General features: G+C 39.0%; 3 protein-coding genes across 5 annotated transcripts; all 3 read left to right on the plus strand.

Annotated features, from left to right (window-relative positions):
- Positions 1–1806: 1806 nt before the first annotated feature.
- LOC127660304 (uncharacterized protein K02A2.6-like) lies at positions 1807–12282 on the plus strand. The gene is given in 6 exon segments (XM_052150441.1): positions 1807–1827; positions 2003–3986; positions 3989–4592; positions 4594–5566; positions 8667–8735; positions 12136–12282. Coding segments are annotated over 6 exon segments (3798 nt in total).
- LOC127661157 (oocyte zinc finger protein XlCOF15-like) lies at positions 11672–15659 on the plus strand. Of its 3 annotated transcripts, none has more exons than XM_052151748.1 (2): positions 11672–11706; positions 14305–15658. In XM_052151748.1, exon 2 carries the CDS (start codon positions 14335–14337, stop codon positions 15139–15141), a length of 807 nt encoding a protein of 268 aa, XP_052007708.1. In that variant the 5' UTR covers positions 11672–11706; positions 14305–14334; the 3' UTR covers positions 15142–15658. The 3 variants fall into 3 exon arrangements, with proteins under 3 accessions (XP_052007708.1, XP_052007710.1, XP_052007709.1); XM_052151750.1 differs by lacking the exon at positions 11672–11706 and adding an exon at positions 11718–11764 and having other exon boundaries at positions 14305–15659; XM_052151749.1 differs by lacking the exon at positions 11672–11706 and adding an exon at positions 13906–13991 and having other exon boundaries at positions 14305–15659.
- Positions 12353–13227, plus strand: LOC127660305 (oocyte zinc finger protein XlCOF19-like; the record flags this gene model as incomplete). Its single annotated transcript, XM_052150443.1, has 1 exon — positions 12353–13227. A coding segment is annotated over one exon (579 nt), but the record flags the coding sequence as incomplete, so codon positions are not given.
- Positions 15660–22445: the final 6786 nt, after the last annotated feature.

Genomic DNA, 22445 nt, shown 5'->3' on the forward strand with positions numbered 1-22445 from the left:
AGCTATCCTCAAAGATACGAGATTGTAATATCCCAAACAATTCAACATTGTAAGGGGTTTTAAGTTTACTATTTTGTGTTTAATAAAACATATTGCACCCCTTTTCTGATGATATGACGCATATGCTAGTCATTGGTTGTTAAACAGCAGGGTAGGGTTGCACCAGCTGTGCATAAGTTCTCACGTAATTGGGACATAAAGCTCACACTAAGGACTTAGTAACTACTAGTGACTTGTAACTAAGTCAGTGCTTAATTCGGTTGCACCAAATGTTCTTAAGCAGAACTGAACTAGTAGGTCGTAAGCTCTCTGTAAAGTGATGCGTAGTCGCATAGAATGACGTATTTTTTGTAATCCAATCAGCAGCCTTCCAATTTGTAAACAGGAACCGCGCGCATCAATACAAGCTGCTGCCTTGCGTGAACTGTCAAAACAAAGACGTACAATCTAAAAAGTTATATTAACACATTACACATTTAATTTAAAATATCTTTCATAGCCTACACATGGCGGACAAAAGGAAAGGAACATTTCCAGTCACAAAGAATTTCTCATTTTAATTGAGGGATATAAAGTGAACAAAACAGTCCTTGAAAGCAAACAAATCCACTGTCACAAACTGAAAAAAGGCAAAATATCCAAAGGATGATGTCTGTCTCGTAAAACTCGTCGACGAATTTGCGGTTCATTATCTTCATTATCAATGATAATCTCGTCGATGTACTCTAATCTGGCTGCCATCCCATTCCATCCATTTGTTTTCAAGGACTGAAACGGGTTTTTTAGCTTGTTTGCTGTACACCTTGTCACACAGCAGCTTTAAGGCATTTTTCTGTCTTTTGTCATATGCCACAAATGACAAGGAGGCAGCGTCTCGCAATGCAAAGTCAATGGAGAGGGTTGGATTGTTTCCCCCCCGGTGGGCGTGGTCTTCAGATTATGACGCGTTGCGCCTGTAAAAATAGACATAGGTCTTAAAAATAATGGAGGAAGGTTTCACCTTCAAATTACAAAATATAATGTATGGATTAACAAATGATTGCTGTAGGTTATTTGATTTGATTAATAACATTATATTATTGGCAAAATACTTTATACATAAATGTAGATTTCTTAAATCTCCTTTGTTTATTATTTTCAAAAACGAATTAAAATACTTCTCAGATGCCCTCTCTAAAATGGAAAATCGATGTGCATTAAAATTGTATAATTTGTTAATATTGTATAACCTGTTTTAAATGGTTTTCTTTTAATTTTTTTTTATTGTTTTTGTTTTTTTTTCTCCTTGTGTTGAGACTTCCACACCTGTATTTTCTTGAAAATAACTGTTTTGTGCCATTTTGTTGTATTTAGATTTTGCATTTATATAATAATAAAAAAAAAAAAAAAAACGTGGAGCGAAGAAGTGCGTCATGCCTTCCAATCACAAGAAACACTTGCGCCCAACTGCAGTTGGTTTTGCATTCATCCGGTTATTCTGTGTGTAGTAAATGGGATGCTATAGTCAAGGTTGTCCAGTAGAGGGCGGCATGGGTTTGCATATGGGTGACCTCTGGATGCACGGGCGTAGAGAGCAGTGGGTGTGGTAGTCTGTTATCTGCTGAGCTGATGTCAAGAGGCACGTTGTCCGCTCTGCATCTGTTAATAAAGATTCCCATTAATTTATCTACCTGTCTCCTCATGTATGATCACCAAAGGAGATTACATAATTGGCGACGAGGATAAAAAGGCACTAAAGAACCAGGCTGAAAAGTTTACACGGAGTGCTGACCGCGTGCAGAGAAAAGCAGATTGTGGATAAACACGATGGCAGCGCTGTTAGGAACGGTGAGTCCTTTTGACGGTGAAACACAATTATGGGAGGAATACAGTGAAATGTTGGACTTTTTCTTTCAAGCAAATGAGATTACCGACGCTGACAAAAAGAAAGCTGTGCTATTAAGTGGGGTAGGTGCAGCCACTTATAGTTTGTTGAGAAGTTTACTGTGTCCCATGTCTCCAGGGGAAAACATATGAGGAGTTGCTAAACGTGCTCAAAGCCCATTATAATCCAAAGCCGAGTGAAATTGTGCAAAGATATAAGTTTAATTCATGCACACGGAAGAATGGAGAGACTGTTGCTGACTTTGTGGCTGAGTTGAAAAAGTTAGCACAACATTGTGAGTACGGGGCAACACTTTCGCAAATGCTGCGAGACAGACTCGTGTGTGGAGTGAATGATGACAGGATGCAGCGACGGCTATTGTCAGAAGTGGACTTAAACTTTGAGAAAGCATTTAATATCTGTCAAGCAATGGAATCGGCAAACAAAAATGTAAAAGATTTACAAGGAATGTTAACAGATGAGACAGCGCAAGCAACGAGGATGCTGAAAGGACAAACACCGGTGCATAAAGTGTACTCGGCGGAAAGGAAAGGCCCGGAAAGAGACTTTGTGTGTTATAGATGCAAAGGAAATCATGCGCCCGAGGAATGCAGGTTTGTGAATGAACTCTGTCATAAATGTGGGAAGCGTGGACACATAAAACGAGCATGCAAGTCGAAGCAAGCTGGGGCTAGTTTTCAGAAAGCACCGTTCAAAGGCCAAAGAGTGGAGAGAAAGGAAAAAGAGAAAGGTAGGAGGTCACATTTAGTCAAAGAGGAGGAAGTGAGTGAGGAAGAGGATGCAAGTGATATCAATACAATTTACAGTGTATCACAAAACCTACCTAAAGTGGCCCCTATCACACAAAAGTTAAAGGTGAATGGCATGGAAGTGGAGTTTGAAGTGGACACAGGATGTGGTGTCACAATCATCAGTAAGGAGCAATATTCTAAACTATGGAAAAGAACAGACATGCCCGAGTGGAGATCATGCAAATTGAACTTGAAGACATATACAGGTGAGAAGATGGGGGTGCTGGGACAAGTCACTGGAAGAGTGACATGCCAGGAAGTAGGAAAAAAACTGGCAATGGTCGTAGTAGAAGGGGCAGGGCCAAATTTGTTGGGCCGTGGCTGGCTAAAAGACTTAGGGCTGCTGCCACAGCTGGTAAATAAAGTAACAACGACTCCAGCGCTAAAATTGTCAGAAGTTTTAGACCGGCACACTGAAGTGTTCAAAGAAGAGCTAGGACAGCTTAAAGGCACCACAGCGAACATTCAAGTTAACCCCGAAGCACAGCCACGATTCTATAAGCCTCGACGTTTACCCTTTGCAGTAAAACCCCTGGTGGAGGCAGAGCTTCAAAGACTGGTGGAAGAGAAAATTATAGAACCAGTACAGTTTTCAGAATGGGCAGCACCCATTGTACCTGTGAAGAAGCCAGATGGCTCAATTCGAATTTGTGGGGATTATAAACTCACAGTAAACAGAGCATCCAGTGTGGAACAATATCCTATTCCTAAAGTGGACGATTTGTTTGCACAGTTAGCTGGAGGGCAGAAATTCTCAAAGCTGGACATGAGCCACGCGTATCAGCAGATCATGCTTGACAAAAGTGCCAAGAAATATGTCACTATCAATACACACAAAGGACTGTACACTTACTGTAGGCTACCATTCGAGATAGCGTCGAGCCCAGCCATCTTCCAACGCACTATGGAAGGAATCTTGCAAAACATGCCACACGTCACAGTTTATTTGGATGACATTTTAGTCACAGGGACTAGTGAGGAAGAACATCTGAGAACCCTGGAAGAGGTATTGTCTCGGCTAGAAAGAAGTGGGCTGAGATTGAAACGCAGCAAGTGTGAGTTCCTGGGAGAGGAGGTGGTATTTCTTGGCCACAAAATCAGTGCCGCAGGTGTGCATCCAGTCGCAGAAAAAGTCAAAGCGATCCAGGAAGCCCCCACACCGCAGTCTGTGAGTGAACTGAAGGCTTATTTAGGCCTGTTGAACTATTATCATAAGTTCCTGCCTAGTCTATCCACTTTGTTAGCACCATTACATGCACTGTTGAGGAAGGAGACAAAATGGGCATGGGGCTCTGAACAAAAAGAAGCCTTCGCAAGTCAAAAAATCTTCTGCAGTCCTCAGCCATTCTAGTGCATTATGACATAAAGAAACCGATCATTCTGGCTTGTGACGCTTCTCCATACGGGGTTGGAGCCGTGTTGTCGCACAGGATGGAGGACGGCACAGAGCGACCGATCGGATTTGTGTCAAGAACACTGAATGCAGCTGAGAAGAATTACTCTCAATTAGAGAAGGAAGGTCTAGCTGTCATTTTTGGAGTAAAGAAATTCCACACATATTTGTATGGGAGGCAGTTCACTATTGTAACGGATCACAAACCATTGATTTCATTATTTAATGAACTGCGAGAAGTGCCACAAATGGCATCGCCACGTATACAGAGATGGGCTGTGACACTGTGTGGATATGAATTCACCATTGTATACAAAGCTGGCAAGGAACATCAAAATGCTGATGGACTAAGCAGACTGCCTTTAACGGAGAAAGGTATAGAGACTCAAGCGGAGGAAGAAAGAGTACTTCTGCTTGAAGAAAATGATGTGCCCCTTGTCAAAGCAGAACAAGTGAGAAAATGGACAGACAAAGATGCAGTTTTAACTCGAGTGAGAGAGTATGTGCTCAGAGGATGGCCAAAGAGAATGGACGAGTCCGTTTTTTGGAGCATATACTAAAAAACGAGATGAACTTAGTGTACAGGGAGGCTGTGTTCTGTGGGGAGCGCGCGTGGTGGTTACCCCGCCGGGCCGCGCAGCTTTATTGAAACAATTACACATCAATCACCCTGGAATAACCAGAATGAAAGGTTTGGCACGAAGTTACATGTGGTGGCCACAGATGGACGCAGAAATAGAAGGCATGGTAAAAACTTGTGCCACATGTCAAGAGAATAGAAATTCTCCCCCCTGTGCACCTTTACATCCATGGGAGATGCCAAACCTGCCATGGAGAAGAATCCACATTGATTATGCTGGTCCGTGGTTAGGGAGAATGTTCTTAATCTTAGTGGATGCCTACTCTAAATGGCTAGATGTGTACCCGTTACATAAGTCTACCTCTACTGTAACCATTCAATGCCTGAGACAAAGTTTTAGCCAACATGGGATACCTGAAATGGTGGTGTCGGATAATGGCAGCAGTTTCACAAGTGCAGAGTTCCAAGAGTTTATGACCCAAAATGGCATCAAACACATCACCACAGCACCGTATCACGCAGCTTCTAATGGATTGGCTGAACGGGTGGTGCAAACGTTCAAAAGTCTGATGAAGAAGAGCACAGGAGATTCCATTGAGACAAAGCTTGCTAGAGCATTGTTCAGTTACAGGATCACACCACAGTCGACTACTGGAAAATCTCCTGCAGAACTGTTGTGTGGAAGAAAGCTAAGGTCTACCTTGGATCTCATCCATCCTGATTTTAAAAGTCAAGTGCAGGAAAAACAGATGAAGCAAAAATTGTACCATGATCGGCATGCTAGGAAGAGACAGGTGACTGAAGGTGACCAAGTGTACACTAAGAACTTTGGATCAGGGCCTATCTGGGTTCCTGGGACAGTTCAGAAACAGACGGGACCGGTGTCTTGTACGGTTGCACTTGGAAATGGCCAGATAGTGCGCAGGCACCATTGTTGCCAACTTAGCGACTTTGTCGCTATTTTTAGCGACTTTTCAGACCCCTTTAGTGACATTTTTGCAAGAAAGCATCTAGCGACAAGATCTGGCGAAGTTTTAGACATCAACCTTAGCAACTTTCCACAATCTCCAAATATCACCAGTACTGCAAGCAGATAGAGGTCTTACGTCCCAGCGAGGCTGCTCTGTTCAGTGAATCGCTGAGAGTGAGCAGCACATTCTGTTGAGCTACAGGCCAGGTCGACATAGACATGAATGAGCTGCGCATGTGCACGCTGTGTTAGCAGGAACCAATCAGTGATCACATAGCAGCTGCCTTCTCCTTTGCTTTAATGCAAGACATTTGATCTTGACCGTCTTTCTGGGCATGCGATATATTCACTACTAATCAGAGTTTTAGTTCATTCGGTTAGGTTTCTGAACTCTCCAACTTCAGATCGTATATTTACAGACTCTATACATTTTACTTATCCAAACACAACAATAAACCTTCTTCAAACTCATAAACATGTAACGTTAGCTAAGTTCGTCCGTTGTCTAACAGAAAATATGTAATTGAGAACCGCTTTACTGGACATTCGCTATATACTTCTATAAAACAGTATGAGCACGGTTTAGGGAGACAACCGTTATTATAAACTGAAGTAGGCTACAGTACCGACAAATTAGGCAGAATGCAAATGCGACGCGATGACGTCATTAATATGCTAATGACGCATGACGTCATCTGGCGACATTTAGCTACTTTTTGAGCAGGCATTAGCTACTTTCCATTGAAAATAGTTGGCAACACTGGCAGTGGGTGTGTTAGTCTGTTATCTGCTGAGCTGATGTCAAGAGGCACGTTGTCCGCTCTGCATCTGTTAATAAAGATTCCCATTAATTTATCTACCTGTCTCCTCATGTATGATCACCAAAGGATATTACACTGTGGCGTAATGTAAATACATTTATTAATGGGAAAAAAAAAAGGTCTTAAAAATAATCTATCCTATAGAATATGTTTATTTGCTGTCGGTAGCCTATGGCTACTCCGTTTCTTCCTCTCTGTTGAATATGCAGCAGGTAGGGGAGGAGCTTGCACAGTCGTTGACATCAACTAACGTTACTTAGTGGTGAGTTAGCAGGAAAGACTAACTTCAAAAAAATGAAGCAAATTAGGTTTTGGGGATTTTGGTCCTTAAAGTCTGAAGATCAGTGGACACAAGTGGACTAGCTTGCTTACTTGTTAGCGCACTCGTCTTCCACGGCGGAGTTGTTGTTTTCTCTAAGGATAACCAATGAGCATTAACATAAAATGTATGTGTGACTTGTTTTGTGATATTAGTTTGTAGTAAATATACACTTTTATTTGATTAAATGGTTTTGTAGAGGGTAGGAAAGATGAGCTACTGAATGAGGAGCCAGCAGCAGCAGCAGCGGTGCCAGAATCAGGCATGGAAACTGGTAACAATTAATCAGTCACTTTACTTTAGAGAAAGTTAAAAGTGAAACATTGTTTATCCCATTGCTCCTAATGCTCCTAATGAAAGGATTTTGACAGATGAACATTGAGAATTATATACAGTTCGATGCCATGGTGTGTCAATGCACTTAGACTAAAGTCATTCATGTATTGCTTTAACTTAGGATCTTATACAACATTTTGACTATTTATGTCAAAAAAATATAAATTATTTATATTAAATATTTTTTTTTACCTCACTTTACTCACTATAATATAACTCTTTTGTGATGACTTTATGTTAATGTACATGAAAATTCAAGAATCATGATAGATCTTAGGGCAATCCCACTGATCTGCTCTTCCCAATACATTTACTTTAATGGTATTTACATTTATGCATTTGGCAGATGCTTGACTTACAGAGCCTTACAGGGACAATCCCCCCGGAGCAACCTGGAGTTAAATGCCTTGCTCAAGGACAAAATGCTGGTGGCCGTGGGGCTTGAACCAACAACCTTCTGCTTAACAGTTATGTGCTTTAGCCCACTACGCCACGATGAGTTAGTCAATGATAGTACTAGAGTGGAAGATTTAGGAACTGTAGAAACAGGCCCAGCCAGAGCAAAACTCAAAGAATACCCTCTCACCAGCTTTGGACTACAGAGAAGTGGTTGCTAGTGTGAAAATAAAATTGTCTGGGCTAAGCCCCGGATGTCCTTCAATGTTGGAAATGCCTCTGGTTTCATAATATAAAATGGTTAAATAGTTTAATTGATTTATAGAGCTAATACATTTATATAAAATACAATTCAGCATTGTGCTAGGCAAAGAAAACCCATTCATGCATGTTTAAGTTGGTTTGGCTTGAAAATGTGATTTGCAAGGAGAGTTTAATGAGTATTGTCGCGAATGTCAAATATAAAACTAACTCAACCGCAGTGCGGTATCTGTGGGGTGTCCGGGACTGTTCAACTGGTCAATGATGAATCATATTTCCAATGGCAAAGCCCATTAAACTTAAGAATGCGCTTCAGGTGTCTTTCACTTATAACGTACACATGTCTTAATGCCAGAGACCACACTATATCTTTATGCCGACTGCTGTAGCATATGGTTAGTGACGGATGTCGTTCCCTCAACATAAGATCTCGAGGCCACGACATAAGGATGTCGTTTCCTTGACAAAATGATATCGTGGCCACAAATTATTATCACGTTCCCACAAGTTAATAGGACATTTACAATAATTAATATGTCGCGGCCACAACAAAACCAAGTGAACTGATCATGTCCCCTCCCGGTCACCGTACAAGTGAATTTACCATTGAGAAATAACAAGGACAGATACAATAAAAGTATATACGGGAAAAAGGGCAAGGGAAACGTTTAGCTCTTTTACAGTATATGTAAATGATCTGTGGTGTGACAAATACATTTAAAGTTTGGATATTCCTTGCTGTTTTTGTAAAGCAATAATAAAAGTGTCCTGTTGCTTTAGTTCATCACTGTTTACATCTGTTTGATAACTGTTTCTCTAGCTATTGACTTGACATCCTGAAAGCATCGAAATGAAGCCTGTGACTGTAAAAGGAGGTGCCAGATTGTGAACATTCACATATTGTGGGTGATCAGGGGTCAGAGTCCACCACAAATGACAAAGGTCCCACAAAGGAGGATGTAGAGATTCTGGTGCTGAGCCAAGTGGGGGAATCAGTTGAGTATTTTTGCCATAGACTGAATTATACAAAGAAACATATTCAGATGACTCATGAAAGTCCTTTAAATACTGATTCAAACATGAAACCATCTGTTTCTGCCCCCTCGAAAAGATGTAATACACCTGATAAAACGTTAATCTGTAAACTCTGTGGCAAGGAGTTCGGCAACAAGCGCTTTGTTTGTGATCAGTGTGGGATGAAATTTAATTCCTCCCCTTTACTCCAAAGTCATATGAGGAAACACAATGGTGAGAGACCGTTTTCCTGCTCGCTCTGTGAGAAGACGTTCCTCAGTCTGCAAAATCTCAGCCGCCACCAACTTGAGTCTCACTCTGAGAAAAAGTTTAATTGCTCCATTTGTGGACACAGCTTTGCACGCTTGGGTACATTGCAGAAACACACATAAATACTCACTGGTAATGCATAATAAACTGCACTCAGACAAAAGCTGACCTGATAGGAGTAATATTTATTTTCTCAGCGAGTAAAGACACTGACTTCCACTCCAGGGCGTGCCGAGTCAATAAACACCACCACAGGGACATAGAGCGCATTGGGATTTGGGTATTCCAAATTGGAGAGAAGGACAAAAAAGAAGAAAGATCTGAAACAGGAAACCAAACATTTCTTAAGATGATTGTGGCTTAATGTTGATTCACACTCAAATAAAACTAGGTAAATATAAATAAATAAAATACAAACTGCAACTGCAAACATTGGGCAATGACAGAACAAAAAGTCACTTTTATCAGTTCTGTAAAAGTGGCCAAAGACACCTAGTTTCTTTTTATAAAGAATTATATTAAGTAGAGATTGAAATTAAGAAGAGAAACACTTTTATATGAACTGAATAATTTAGCTTTTCCCCAAATTAAGAATAATAGTGTTATAAATAATAGAAAGGGCAAAACTAAATAAATAACTTAACAAAATGAAGAAAAACCTTGTTTAAAATCTATAAATTCATGTCTCGTGATAATGATATAAAAATATTTTTTTAATTTGGACGTTTCGACATATACAACTATAACAACTAATCTAGTGTTTTGCAGATGTGTGTCAGGCTCAATCATATGCATAAAATCAAAAGATTAAAAAATATATAATTGGTTTACCTCGCACCAGAGACTAATTACCCTGATCGGACACTGGCATTAAAATTAATGGGAGAAATTGGAGAAACAAACAGCCAACGGGTGTCGAAAAAGTAGGCCCGCCTTACAAGTAAAAGAGCCTTTTAAATAAAAACGCATTAGATGAACCAGCCTGAAAAATAGCATTTTTTATTAGCGTGATCTGCTCTAAAGAAGCACAATTTATGTAAACATTGTTGTTAGATTTTACTGCTGATTTTAAATGTTTTTGGGTTTTAAATATGCTCTTGATCAACTGTTTTGGAGATTTCTGTCTTTCACCATTCAAGTAGATAGGAGGTTTACTTTTATGCCACTTGTTTACATAGAAAAATAAAGTGTTCCAACCTGCCTGAGTGAACTCACTTGCCTTGAAAGAGACTTGGTATTCTAGCTGTCAGTTTGTCCAGATACTCAGGTGACATTTCACCCCACACTTCCTGTAGCACTTGCCATAGATGTGGCTGTCTTGTCGGGCACTTCTCACGCACCTTACAGTCTAGCTGATCCCACAAAAGCTCAAAGGGGTTAAGATCCATAACACTCTTTTCCAATTATCTGTTGTCCAATGTCTGTGTTTCTTTGCCCACTCTAACCTTTTCTATTTGTTTTTCTGTTTCAAAAGTGTCTTTTTATTTGCAACTCTTCCCATAAGGCCTCCTGAGTCTTCTCTTTACTGTTGAACATGAAACTGGGGTTGTGCGGGTAGAATTCAATGAAGCTGTCAGCGGAGGACATGTGAGGTGTCTATTTCTCAAACTAGAGACTCTGATGTACTTTTCCTCTTGTTTAGTTGCACATCTGGTCTTCCACATCTCCTTATGTCCTTGTTAGAGCCAGTTGACCTTTGTCTTTGAAGACAGAATCTTCAGTTATTTTGGAAAGCATTGTATACCCTCAATTCCTCAAAACAATGATTGACTGATGAGTTTCTAGAGAAAGCCTTTTTTGTTGTTGCCATTTTTACATAATATTGACCTTAAGACATGCCAGTCTATTGCATACTGTAGCAACTCAAAAACAAACACAAAGACAATGTTAAGCTTCATTTAATGAACCAAATATCTTTCAGCTGTGTTTGATATAATGGTAAGTGATTTTGTTGTACCAAATTAGCAATTTAGCATGATTACTCAAGGATAAGGTGTTGGAGTGATGACTGCTGGAAATGGGGTCTGTCTAGATTTTGATCAGAAATGACATTTTTCAAATAGTGATGGTGCTGTTTTTTACATCAGTAATGTCCTGAATATACTTTGTGATCAGTTGAATGCCACTTTTGTGAATTAAAGCACTGATTTCCTTCAGAAACAGCTAAATCTGTACATTATTCCTATAACTTTTGGCAGCCAGTGTGTATGTGTGTGTGTGTGTGTGTATGTATGTATGTATATATATATATATATATATATATATATATATATATATATATATATATATATATATATATATATGAAACATAAATTCAAATCAATTGTGTCCAAACTTTTAACTGGTATTGTATGTAAATGTGACATAATAAAGTTGTGGCATATAGTGGTCAGTATGTCTAGAGTCAGATGTAGCAGTACAATTATAAAATAGTTTATAGTATTATTATTATAATAATTATTATTATCATCGTCATAGATGACAAGTGTAGTGACATAACAGCCCAGTAGATGGCGGTATGAAGAAAAGAATGAATCTGTATTGAATTAATCTGTTGTTCCTCTCATTACCACAAGGAGGCAGTGCCGTCTATATTAGTCTCGCTGCCAACTGTGAAATATAGCAGAAGGAATCTCGAAAAACGGAACGTGGAAATGCCCTTTAAATAAGGTAATCTTACTGTTTATAGTTGTCCTTTTGACTGAGAGGAAATAAAAGCAACTTGCAAGTAAGTGCTTTAACATTAATTTGTTCACCACATTTGTTCTGATCGACTTTGTAACTTTTTCCCAACTCTGAGCAAGTGAATTAAAAGATGAGAAATAACATGAAAATGATCATGAATATTTTTTGGGTTAAAATATATACATGAAAAAGGGCAAGGGAAACGTTTAGCTCTTTTACAGTATATGTAAATGATCTGTGGTGAGACAAATACTTTTAAAGTTTGGATATTCCTTGCTGTTTTTGTAAAGCAATAATAAAAGTGTCCTGTGGCTTTAGTTCATCACTGTTTACATCTGTTTGATAACTGTTTCTCTCTAGCTATTGACTTGACATCCTGAAAGCATCGAAATGAAGCCTGTGACTGAAAAGTAGGTGCCAGATTGTGAACAGGAGCCTTCATCAGACCAGAGGCTCGAGGAGACTTTTGTGGGTGATCAGGGGTCAGAGTCCACCACAAATGACAAAGGTCCCACAAAGGAGGATGTAGAGATTCTGGTGCTGAGCCAAGTGGAGGGATAAGTTGGGTATTTTTGCCATAGACTGAATTATACAAAGAAACGTATTCAGATGACTGATGAAAGTCCTTTAAATACTGATTCAAACACAACACCATCTGTCTCTGCCCCCTCAAAAAGATGTAATACACCTGATAAAACGTAAACTCTGTGGCAAGGAGTACCGCCACAGTTCAAACCTGGTTTGTCACATGCGAATACACACAGGAGAGACTCCGTACAGCTGTGAACTGTGTGGGAAAGCGTTTCGATGTGCAGGCACGCTTAAATCACACTTCAAAATCCACATGGGTGAGAAACGTCTGATTGTGAAGCGCTTTGTTTGTGATCAGTGTGGGATGAAATTTTATTGCTCCACTTTACTCGAAAGTCATATAAGGAAACACAATGGCGAGAGACCGTTTTCCTGCTCCCTCTGTGAGAAGATGTTCTTCAGTCTGCAAAATCTCAGGCGCCACCATCTTGAGTGTCACTCTGAGAAAAAGTTTAATTGCTCCATGTGTGGACACAGTTTTGCACGCTTGGGTACATTGCAGAAACACACAAGGATTCACACTGGGGAGAAACCTTTCTCCTGTTCAGAGTGTGGGAAAATATTCCGTTATAAACACTCACTGGTAATGCATAAGAAACGGCACTCAGACAAAAGCTGACCTGATAGGAGTAATATTTACTGTCAGGTTAATAATTTTCAGAATAATTATACACGGCATTCTTTAAATCTGGAAGAAAAATAAACTACCCAGTGTCAGTGTAAATAATTTGTTTATTTATAACATCTGATATAGTTCTTGATATTCTATTTTAGTCCTAGTTATAATATGGCACAGATTATAAATTCATGTTGCGTCTATAATTTAAGTCTTGAGAATTTGTATTCATTAATCAATTAAAAGTATTTGTCATAAATGGATGAGATACAGTTTGTTGTAAATGGTTTGAAAAATAAATGCCCTCATAAAGGTTATTATCCTCTCCAGTCACTGGTTTAGCTCCTAAAAACTAATCTTTGTTCATCAAAATTACACATTTACAAGGGTTTTTTTCCCCATGAAAATAATTCCTTCATGCCTTAAAATGGCTTAGAAATAACTCTACACCTTTGCCTCATTTAGTATGCACAAAGCTATGAATATGCAAATTAGCCCCCGCCTCCATCTCCACACACCCCTGCAGCTCGCTCTACCTGCTCGCCTTCATCCGTTTATCTCGGATTTTCAGCTCCTTTGGTAATACATGAAGGCTTCACATTTGTTCTTTTGCAACTTTGCAGCAGATGACAGAAAATGTGAACTCCGGGTGTAAGAAATGCAACCTGTTAAAGCGGCCCAAACCCACACCAAGAGAAGACTTGAGGGTGTGTGTGTGTGTGTGTGTGTGTGTGAGAGAGAGAAAAACATAAATTCAAATCACGTGTGTCCAATTTTTAACTGGTATTGTATGTAAATGCAAATTACATATAGTGGTCAGTATGCCTAGAGTCAGATTTAGCAGTAAAATTATAAAATAGTTAGAATGAATCTGTATTGAATGAATCTGTTGTTCCTCTCATTACCACAAGGAGGCAGTGCCGTCTATATTAGTCTCGCTGCCAACTGTGAAATATAGCAGAAGGAATCGCGAAAAACGGAACGTGGAAATGCCCTTTAAATAAGGTTGTCGTACTGTTTATAGTTGTCCTTTTGACTGAGAGGAAATAAAAGCAACTTGCAAGTAAGTGCTTTAACATTAATTTGTTCACCACATTTGTTCTGATCGAATTTGTAACTTTTTCCCAACTCTGAGCAAGTGAATTAGAAGTTGAGAAATAACATGAAAATGATCATGAATATTTTTTGGGTTAAAATATATACATGAAAAAGGGCAAGGGAAACGTTTAGCTCTTTTACAGTATATGTAAATGATCTGTGGTGAGACAAATCATTTAAAGTTTGGATATTCCTTGCTGTTTTTGTGAAGCAATAAAAAAGTGTCCTGTTGCTTTAGTTCATCACTGTTTACATCTGTTTGATAACTGTTTCTCTAGCTATTGACTTGACATCCTGAAAGCATCGAAATGAAGCCTGTGACTGAACAGGAGCGTTCATCAGACTTGAGGCTTCAGGAGACTTTTGCGGGTGATCAGGGGTCAAAGTCCACCACAAATGAAAAAGGTCCCACAAAGGAGGATGTAGAGATACTGGTGCTGAGCCAAGTGGGGGAATCAGTTGAGTATTTTTGCCATAGACTGAATTATACGAAGAAACATATTCAGATGATTGATGAAAGTCCATCAGATGCTGACACATACACAGAACCATCTGTCTCTGCCCCCTCGAAAAGATGTAATACACCTGATAAAACGGTCAGCTGTAAACTCTGTGGCAAGGAGTACCTCCACAGTTCAAACCTGGTTCGTCACATGCGAATACACACAGGAGAGACTCCGTTCAGCTGTGAACTGTGTGGGAAAGCGTTCCAACGTTCAGACTGGCTTAAATCACACTTCAAAATCCACATGGGTTTGAAACAACAGAGAGTTAAGCGCTTTGTTTGTGATCAGTGTGGGATGAAGTTCGATTGCTCCACCTCACTCCAAAGTCATGTATGGAAACACAATGGCGAGAGACCGTTTTCCTGCTCCCTCTGTGAGAAGATGTTCTTCAGTCTGCACACTCTCAGGCGCCACCATGTTGAGTGTCACTCTGAGAAAAAGTTCAATTGCTCCATGTGTGGACACAGCTTTGCACGCTTGGATACATTGCAGAAACACACACGGATTCACACTGGAGAGAAACCTTTCTCCTGTTCAGAGTGTGGAAAAATATTCCGTTATAAATACTCACTGGTAATGCATAAGAAACTGCATTCAGACAAAAGCTGACCTGATATTTATTGTCAGGTTAATAATTTTCAGAATAATTATACACGGCATTCTTTAAGTCTGGAAGAAAAATCTTTTCCACTCACCTTCTGCTCGGGCTACCTGCTCGCCTTCATCCGTTTTTCTCGGATTTTCAGCTCCTTTGGTAATACATGAAGGCTTCCCATTTGTTCTTTCGCAACTTTGCATTAGATGACAGAAAATGTGAACTCCGGGTGTAAGAAATGCAGCCTGTTGAAGCGGCCCAAGCCCACACCCGGCTTGAGATACCCTTCAGAATGAACTACCGCCTTAATGGTGTAAAAACAGGGGTAGCACATCCTGTCAGTTTGAGATACCCATCAGAATGAACTACCGCCTTAATAAATGATGTAAAAACAGGGGTAGCACATCCTGTCAGCTTGAGATACCCATCAGAATGAACTACCGCCTTAATAAATGATGTAAAAACAGGGGTAGCACATCCTGTCAGCTTGAGATACCCCATCAGAATGAACTACCGCCTTAATAAATGATGTAAAAACAGGGTAGCACATCCTGTCAGCTTGAGATACCCATCAGAATGAACTACCGCCTTAATAAATGATGTAAAAACAGGGGTAGCACATCCTGTCAGCTTGAGATACCCTATCAGAATGAACTACCGCCTTAATAAATGATGTAAAAACAGGGGTAGCACATCCTGTCAGCTTGAAATACCCCATCAGAATGAACTACCGCCTTAATAAATGATTTAAAAACAGGGGTAGCACATCCTGTCAGCTTGAGTTACAGTGGTAGCTGGACGTGTAAATGGTGAGCTTTATGCACTTTGCTAGTTTTTAATTACTTTTATGCCATAAACCGGTAAGATTCGATACACCCTGCTACATATCTGTTATTTGAAGTCAACATGGCAAATAATTCAAAGTCCTTGGGCTCTGGAGTTATTTATAAACACTTATGTGCTCAAGCTGGTGTCTTGGACGGGCCGGTAGACCAGGGACTCGGTTTGGACGGTGCGGTGGGAGAAATCCAGCGGCAACTGGCGAGCATGTCTGTGATGCTACCGAAAGTTGTTGCTGTAATATGCCGATCAATTAATGTGATGGAAATTAAATTCTGTAGCATGAGTTGGTTACCCCAAATTATGTATCAACAAGTACTACACTCGGTGACCTATATGAGAGTGGAGTGTTGAGATCCTTTCAAAATTTGGTTAAACTTTTAGGGATTCTCAGATCTAAGATCTATAAGAATTTACAGCTTGGCCACCAGCTCTGTACAGTTTTTGGGAGTAGTTTACACCCCCCTAAAGCAGAAGATACTCTGGGAGAGGTGATAACTGCTTTTGAGGCATCAGTGATTACTCCCTGCTAATTCAGAGTCTGGAGGACGGAGTTCAGTTTCTCTCAAGAGATTATGGGAGAAAGATCTGAACTTGGTATTGGAGGAGGTAGTGTGGACTAGGATTCTAAAAAACATCAAGTCTACATCTAGAGATGCAAGGGTTCACCTTATGCAATTCAAGATTTTACATGGAGTCTATTGGACCCCCTCTAGATTGCATAGGTTTGGTCTTAAAGACACACCACCTTCTGGTGATGTCAATCAGAAGATGCAGACATAACCAATGTCTTTTGGGGATCCAAACATTTTGGTTGATGATACAGAGTTTTATGTGTGGGGAATTGTGCCCTCAAATTGTATTTTGCCCCAGACTCTGTATTTTAGGAGATATGGTGGTCGTTAATTTGGAGAATAAGCACATAAAAACTTGTTCCTAACTTGTATTATGATTGCCAGACAGACTATTTTTAGGGGTTGAAAGTTGGCTGGAGCACCCCCCATTTCAGGAGTGGTGTTCGGAGATGGCCAGGGTGGCAGCTTTTGAGGAAGGGGTATCCAGAAGACTGGGGAATTTAGACCTGTTTGTGGAGAAATGGGGCAAATAATGTCTTTTTTGGAGGGCTCTCAGGGAGGGACAGTGGAGAGAGAGAGGTGTAGTGGATGTGTGTGATTATCATATTTTTAGTTTTTTGTATCTATAATTATGTGACCAAATATGGTTAAATATTGATTCTGTTTATTAATGTTTTGTTGTTCTAGTTTAATAGATTAATCAATACAAACATGTTAATCACAAAAAACAAACAAACATCCTGGGAGAGTAACAAAGAGCAACCCAATAATCAAGAAGTGAAACAACAGATCAGCTGAAAAAAATAAAATGCTATAATTTGCAATGGGTGCAATTATATTCTATTGGCAGCTCCTCTGCAGTCGTGACATCAGGGATGCAAGTGTTCTTACCTTGAACACAAATTGCACTGCACCTATAAAGAGTCAAGTGAATGAAATCAACAATACATCAAATTAAGTTTATACTGTGAACATGGTGAATCTATGTGTCATTTACCATGCTAAAGCGGTCAGAGATATCATTGCATTGGTTTGTTTTGTTACAGGCTGTGCAGAGGGCATTAACATTACCTTGTGGGATAAAGAGAGGGGTATTTACCAAAAATACTTTATCACTACGATCCACTTTATCAATACATTGTGCTTGGTTATGGAACCTTGATAATAAAGAAACATCAGCAATGCCAAGTATATGCTGATGAAGAATACAAAAAGGACTTCTACAGACCATCATATCAGCCTCCAGAAATGACTTTAAAAGGCGATTGTGAATTTTACGGCAAATACACTTACCGATATGCTCAATTATTGTGCATGCTATACAATTTCTGGACATTTCCACAGATTTTGGATCCGTCTGGACATTGAGAGCTGTTCCTTTAGGTAATCCTCTGCAAACAAACAAAAAAAAGTTAAGCAAGAACATTATTAAATATACTGTAAACCAAATCTTTGCTGATTTTTAAATACTTAGTTTTAAAAGTAGGGAAACAAAGACTCCACAGCTGCTCCCCTCCATCTGTTGCTCATGTTGTAAACTATGTGTAGTCCAAGTAGCAAGCATCATATTGTGACTTTGCATGTTTAAAAATTTAACCTTTAAAAGCAAATATTTTATATTTGAGAGCACAGGTAAATTTTGATAGACACCTATAAATGATTTACTGCTTATGAAAAGTAAATCTTAAAGATGCAATAATTTGTTTTGCCTTAGAAACTGTTTAGGTTTCACTGACCAATATGAAAGTGGTCTTGGACTTATACTAACACCTATTATTTCATGGCTGTCTGGAATCCTCAATTCTGATTGGTCAATGGCAATCTAATGGTCTGATATGTCCTTGTAACAGCCTGAGAAAGACATATCAGACCGGTCACCCGGGTACTGCCTGTCATCTTTACTGCTTCTCGGATCTTTGCATTCTCTTCAAGTAAGCTAATCAAATATTTACAACTCAAATTAATAGGGATGTAATGATACATTCCGAGCCGGTTGAAAACCGATGAAAATATGTGACGATTCGTGTTGGTTGAGATGTTAAAGGAATCGCGATTTAAACAGCAGGGTCGCTGAAGCAGTATATTTTGACCTCGCTTTACAGGCACGATAGCAGCGAACAAGTTGAAGCGTTAAACAGTAGCAAACGCGGCGGCGGCAAGTGTAGATCGTGATCTTGAGGATGCCCCATCTTCATTGAAATCGGAGGTGTGGCAGCAAGACTAATAATGAAAGCGGTGAGGTGGTAACAGACAAAACGAAAACTGTGTCCAGGTACTGCAAGAAGATGTTAATATACACCAATAGCACAACAAACATGATGCAGCATACAAACCGTCACCACAGTGAGAAGCTCCAGTCACCGCCGTCTGCACGTAAAAACTTATTCGTTGGCCAAACCACTCTGAACGGCAGATTTGCAGGCAGATTTGCAGCCACACTTGCGGCGACGAGTGCGAGAGCCAAGGAGATCACAAGGTGTATCGGTGTTTTCATGGCAAAAGATATGAGGCCGTTTTCTGTCGTAGAAAATGAAGTATTTAGGCTACTCCTTGGAGGGACTTTCGATGAACCAGTTGCACAGCACAACCATTCAGATTGATGCAGAAATTAATAAGTACAGAGCTGAAACATCCATTTCCCTCAATAGCTGTCAACTCAAGTGGTGGAAAGAGAATGCTAGGCTATACCCACTGCTATCCTGTATAGCAAAAGCATATCTCTCCACACCAGCCACCTCTGTCCCTAGTGAAAGGGTTTTTTCATCAGCAGGAGACATTGTGAATGTGCAGAGATCACAGCCTCTGCCAGAAAATGTGGATCTGCTGATATTTCTTAAAAAAAAAACATGTAAAAAAATAAAAACATTCTAAGCTAGGAAAGAGCACAGGCAAAGCCGTAGTTTGTTTATATGAAGAGATGTATTTTTTGTATTTATTTTATTTGGGATTTGTTTTAAAATGTCAATTTAGTTATTTGACAAAGATATTTCAGTTTCACAAAGAAATGTGCAGCATTTTGTCTGAGTGAGAAATAATAAAAGGACACTTTTTCATTCATCTTAAATCTCATTTTGTTAAAAACAAATCGTGAGAAAATCGTATCGTGTATCGTATCGCGAGTTGAGTGAATCGTTACATGCCTATAAATTAATGTTTCATGTGCATTTATTAATTAATTTGGCAAGTAGTCTTATAACAGGCTCAAAAAGTTAGATGGTCATTTTCATAAAATTCACAGCAAAAAAACTCAGAGGTGGGTTCAAGCTGTTCAACTACATATATGTTCTCACATAATTTCAACGCAGATCAATGTTTTGTGATCAATAAAATTTGTTTATTTGCAAGTAGTCTTGTAAAATGCGGAATAATTAAGAGTCAGATGGCCATTTTTACAGAAAAAACCCAAAAAGAAATCCGACACGAACCTGAGGCGGATATACTTTAAGCTGTTCAGCAATTTATAATTACATAACCTTGCACTGCTTGCCGCTGTTCAGCTAACATTTCTTTTGCGTCCCCTTTTTTGTGTCCTTCCTTGTATGGTTTTACAAGGTTTAAATTGTATGTGGTTTTCAAAATAAGTCCTTCCTGATTTTTTTAGTACAACCGCCCAGAAAAGTCTGGCTGGAGTCTACCCCCCATAATTTTTTTCGTGCATTAAAGAGTAAAACCTTGTTACCAACATTGAAAGTAGTTTTTTTTTGCAAGCGTTTTATATAGGCCTCCTGTTGCTTTTTCTGGGATTTCACTATATTTTCACTTGCCCTTTCTTTAACAAGTTCTACTTGTTCTGCTCTGGTTTCAACAAATGATTCAGAAGTGTGGGGGATATTGTAGAATAATAATTTTTTAGATGGTATAATAATCATTCTTAGATGTTATATAGTTCATATTTCTTGTGTTCTCTTTTTGCTCTGACAATGTGCTAGTGTTGCAGTACATGCTCAAACGGGGTCACCTCAAGTGAAGAGTATTGTATTTTCAATCAGTGTTAATGATAAAACATATGTTCAAAGGTCACCTTAAGTATTGTATGTGTAAGAATAAGTGGACGTTATACCCACCAGCTGTATGACTGATGTACATTTTGCTGATGTATGTTCTTTCATATATGTTTTTTAAAAATAGAAAGAGGGGGACTTTTCCACCAATATTTACCAAAAGTCAGAACTAAAACATATTGGTGGCAAAGGATGAGGACAGGGGTAGATATCCCATTGGACAGAGATAAGAAGAAGAAAGATAACATAAGGTATATAACTGGGACCTTAAGGGAATAGAGACAGGACAGACAGCTGACTGGACTCATGTTTGTTGATTCTCAATAAACTGCAACTTTGGCATCTGGAACTCAAGACTCTGAGAGTTTTCTTCAACTTAGAAAAATTCATCGCAATATTCCACGACAGGGAGAACAATGTGTGACAGCTAAAAGGTAAAAAAAAATAGTTAGTGCACCTTTAACATAACTCAAGTGTTAAATAATATGCAGCATATAGGTGCTGTTAGAAACTCAGCTAATCATAACAACAATGCTATATTTACACTGCTAGGCTTAATGCACAAACCTTTGACACTATAAATGTTTTTCTTGTTGTCCCACTCGTTCACTATTAATTCTAATCTCATGTTACAATTAATATCTGTTAGTCTTTAACACATTGCAAACATCTATTCAGTCCTTTCTAATATTTTATATATGGCTAATTTATATTGGCACTAATAACTTTAGTTCACATTTTCAATTATGTATTTTAAGAAAATGGAAACCGTTTTGTAAAGCTGCTTTGAAACAATGTGTACTGTGGACATTTGACTTGACATTGACAGACGCATATCCAATTTTTGTCCCACTTGTTTACATTCACTATAATATAACCGTTCGTTATAAGGTTTTACATTAATATTAACACATTAATACCCTGCAAAAAGATGGAAACTAACATATCTTTCGCGAACCACTTACAGAATATTCATGTAGGCTACATAATATGTGCAAACATGAAAAATTATTCTCGTGATTTCTACACATTCGTTCTACTAACGAGCTGATGAGATTAATCAGGTGTTTGATTAAGGAGACAATGTAGTGTTGGGAAGCACTGGTCTATGACCATAAACATCACCACAAAGACTACTAACCAATTTAATATATTATGCTAGCATAAAAACGTGGTTGTTGATAAGTTATTTGTGCTAAGCAAAGTTCCATTTGAGTAGATTTCAGATATCGTTCAATCTAGAGTATTTAAAAATATATATTTAGACACCTTTTTCGAACACACGTACGCTTCAGTTATGTAAAGGTGGTGTTTAACCGTCAAAAATTCCTACCGCGTATTTGTTTCACAGAAAATGCAGAAATTATTATAATTATTGAGATTTGTATTTACCATAAAATACTATATATAATTGTTTTATTATTCAGCAAGATTTTACTTACTTTTCTCACCCAAACTCGTAGGCAAGGTAGCTCAGAATTATGGGCGTGTCTTCAGATATACAATTTCCAAGCTAGAAAACGTCTTACGCATGCGCAGTGCGTGTGGGAACACATTCTGAGAGGTAGGTCAGATTGTCAGAACACCGGTCGTGTTGTCAAGGAGGAGGCAAGGGCTCGCGTTAGGTCGGCAGTGGAAAAGTTACGCAAATACAAAAATAAGAAAATCACTGATTGAAAATAGTTTAGAGAGATAGTCCAACACATAGCTTGTTCTAGTTGTCTCACAATAAGTTAATAAAAAAAAGAAATTGAAACTATCTTTTAAAAGAAACAAACGAACACACTGGACAACAGCAGCAGCCTAACACGCCAGTGCCGCTCAACCGGAATCTGATTATACTGGCAAACTCATAAAAAAAATGGATAATAAAAGCACCATAGGAACAGTGTGGTGTATTTT

Source organism: Xyrauchen texanus, chromosome 20 (genome assembly GCF_025860055.1).
Source record: "Xyrauchen texanus isolate HMW12.3.18 chromosome 20, RBS_HiC_50CHRs, whole genome shotgun sequence".
In the NCBI taxonomy this organism is placed as follows: Eukaryota; Metazoa; Chordata; class Actinopteri; order Cypriniformes; family Catostomidae; genus Xyrauchen; species Xyrauchen texanus.

Excerpts from the sequence above, each read along its gene's own strand:
- LOC127661157 (XM_052151748.1), top strand. The coding sequence starts at position 14,335 with ATGAAGCCTGTGACTGAACAGGAGCGTTCATCAGACTTGAGGCTTCAG.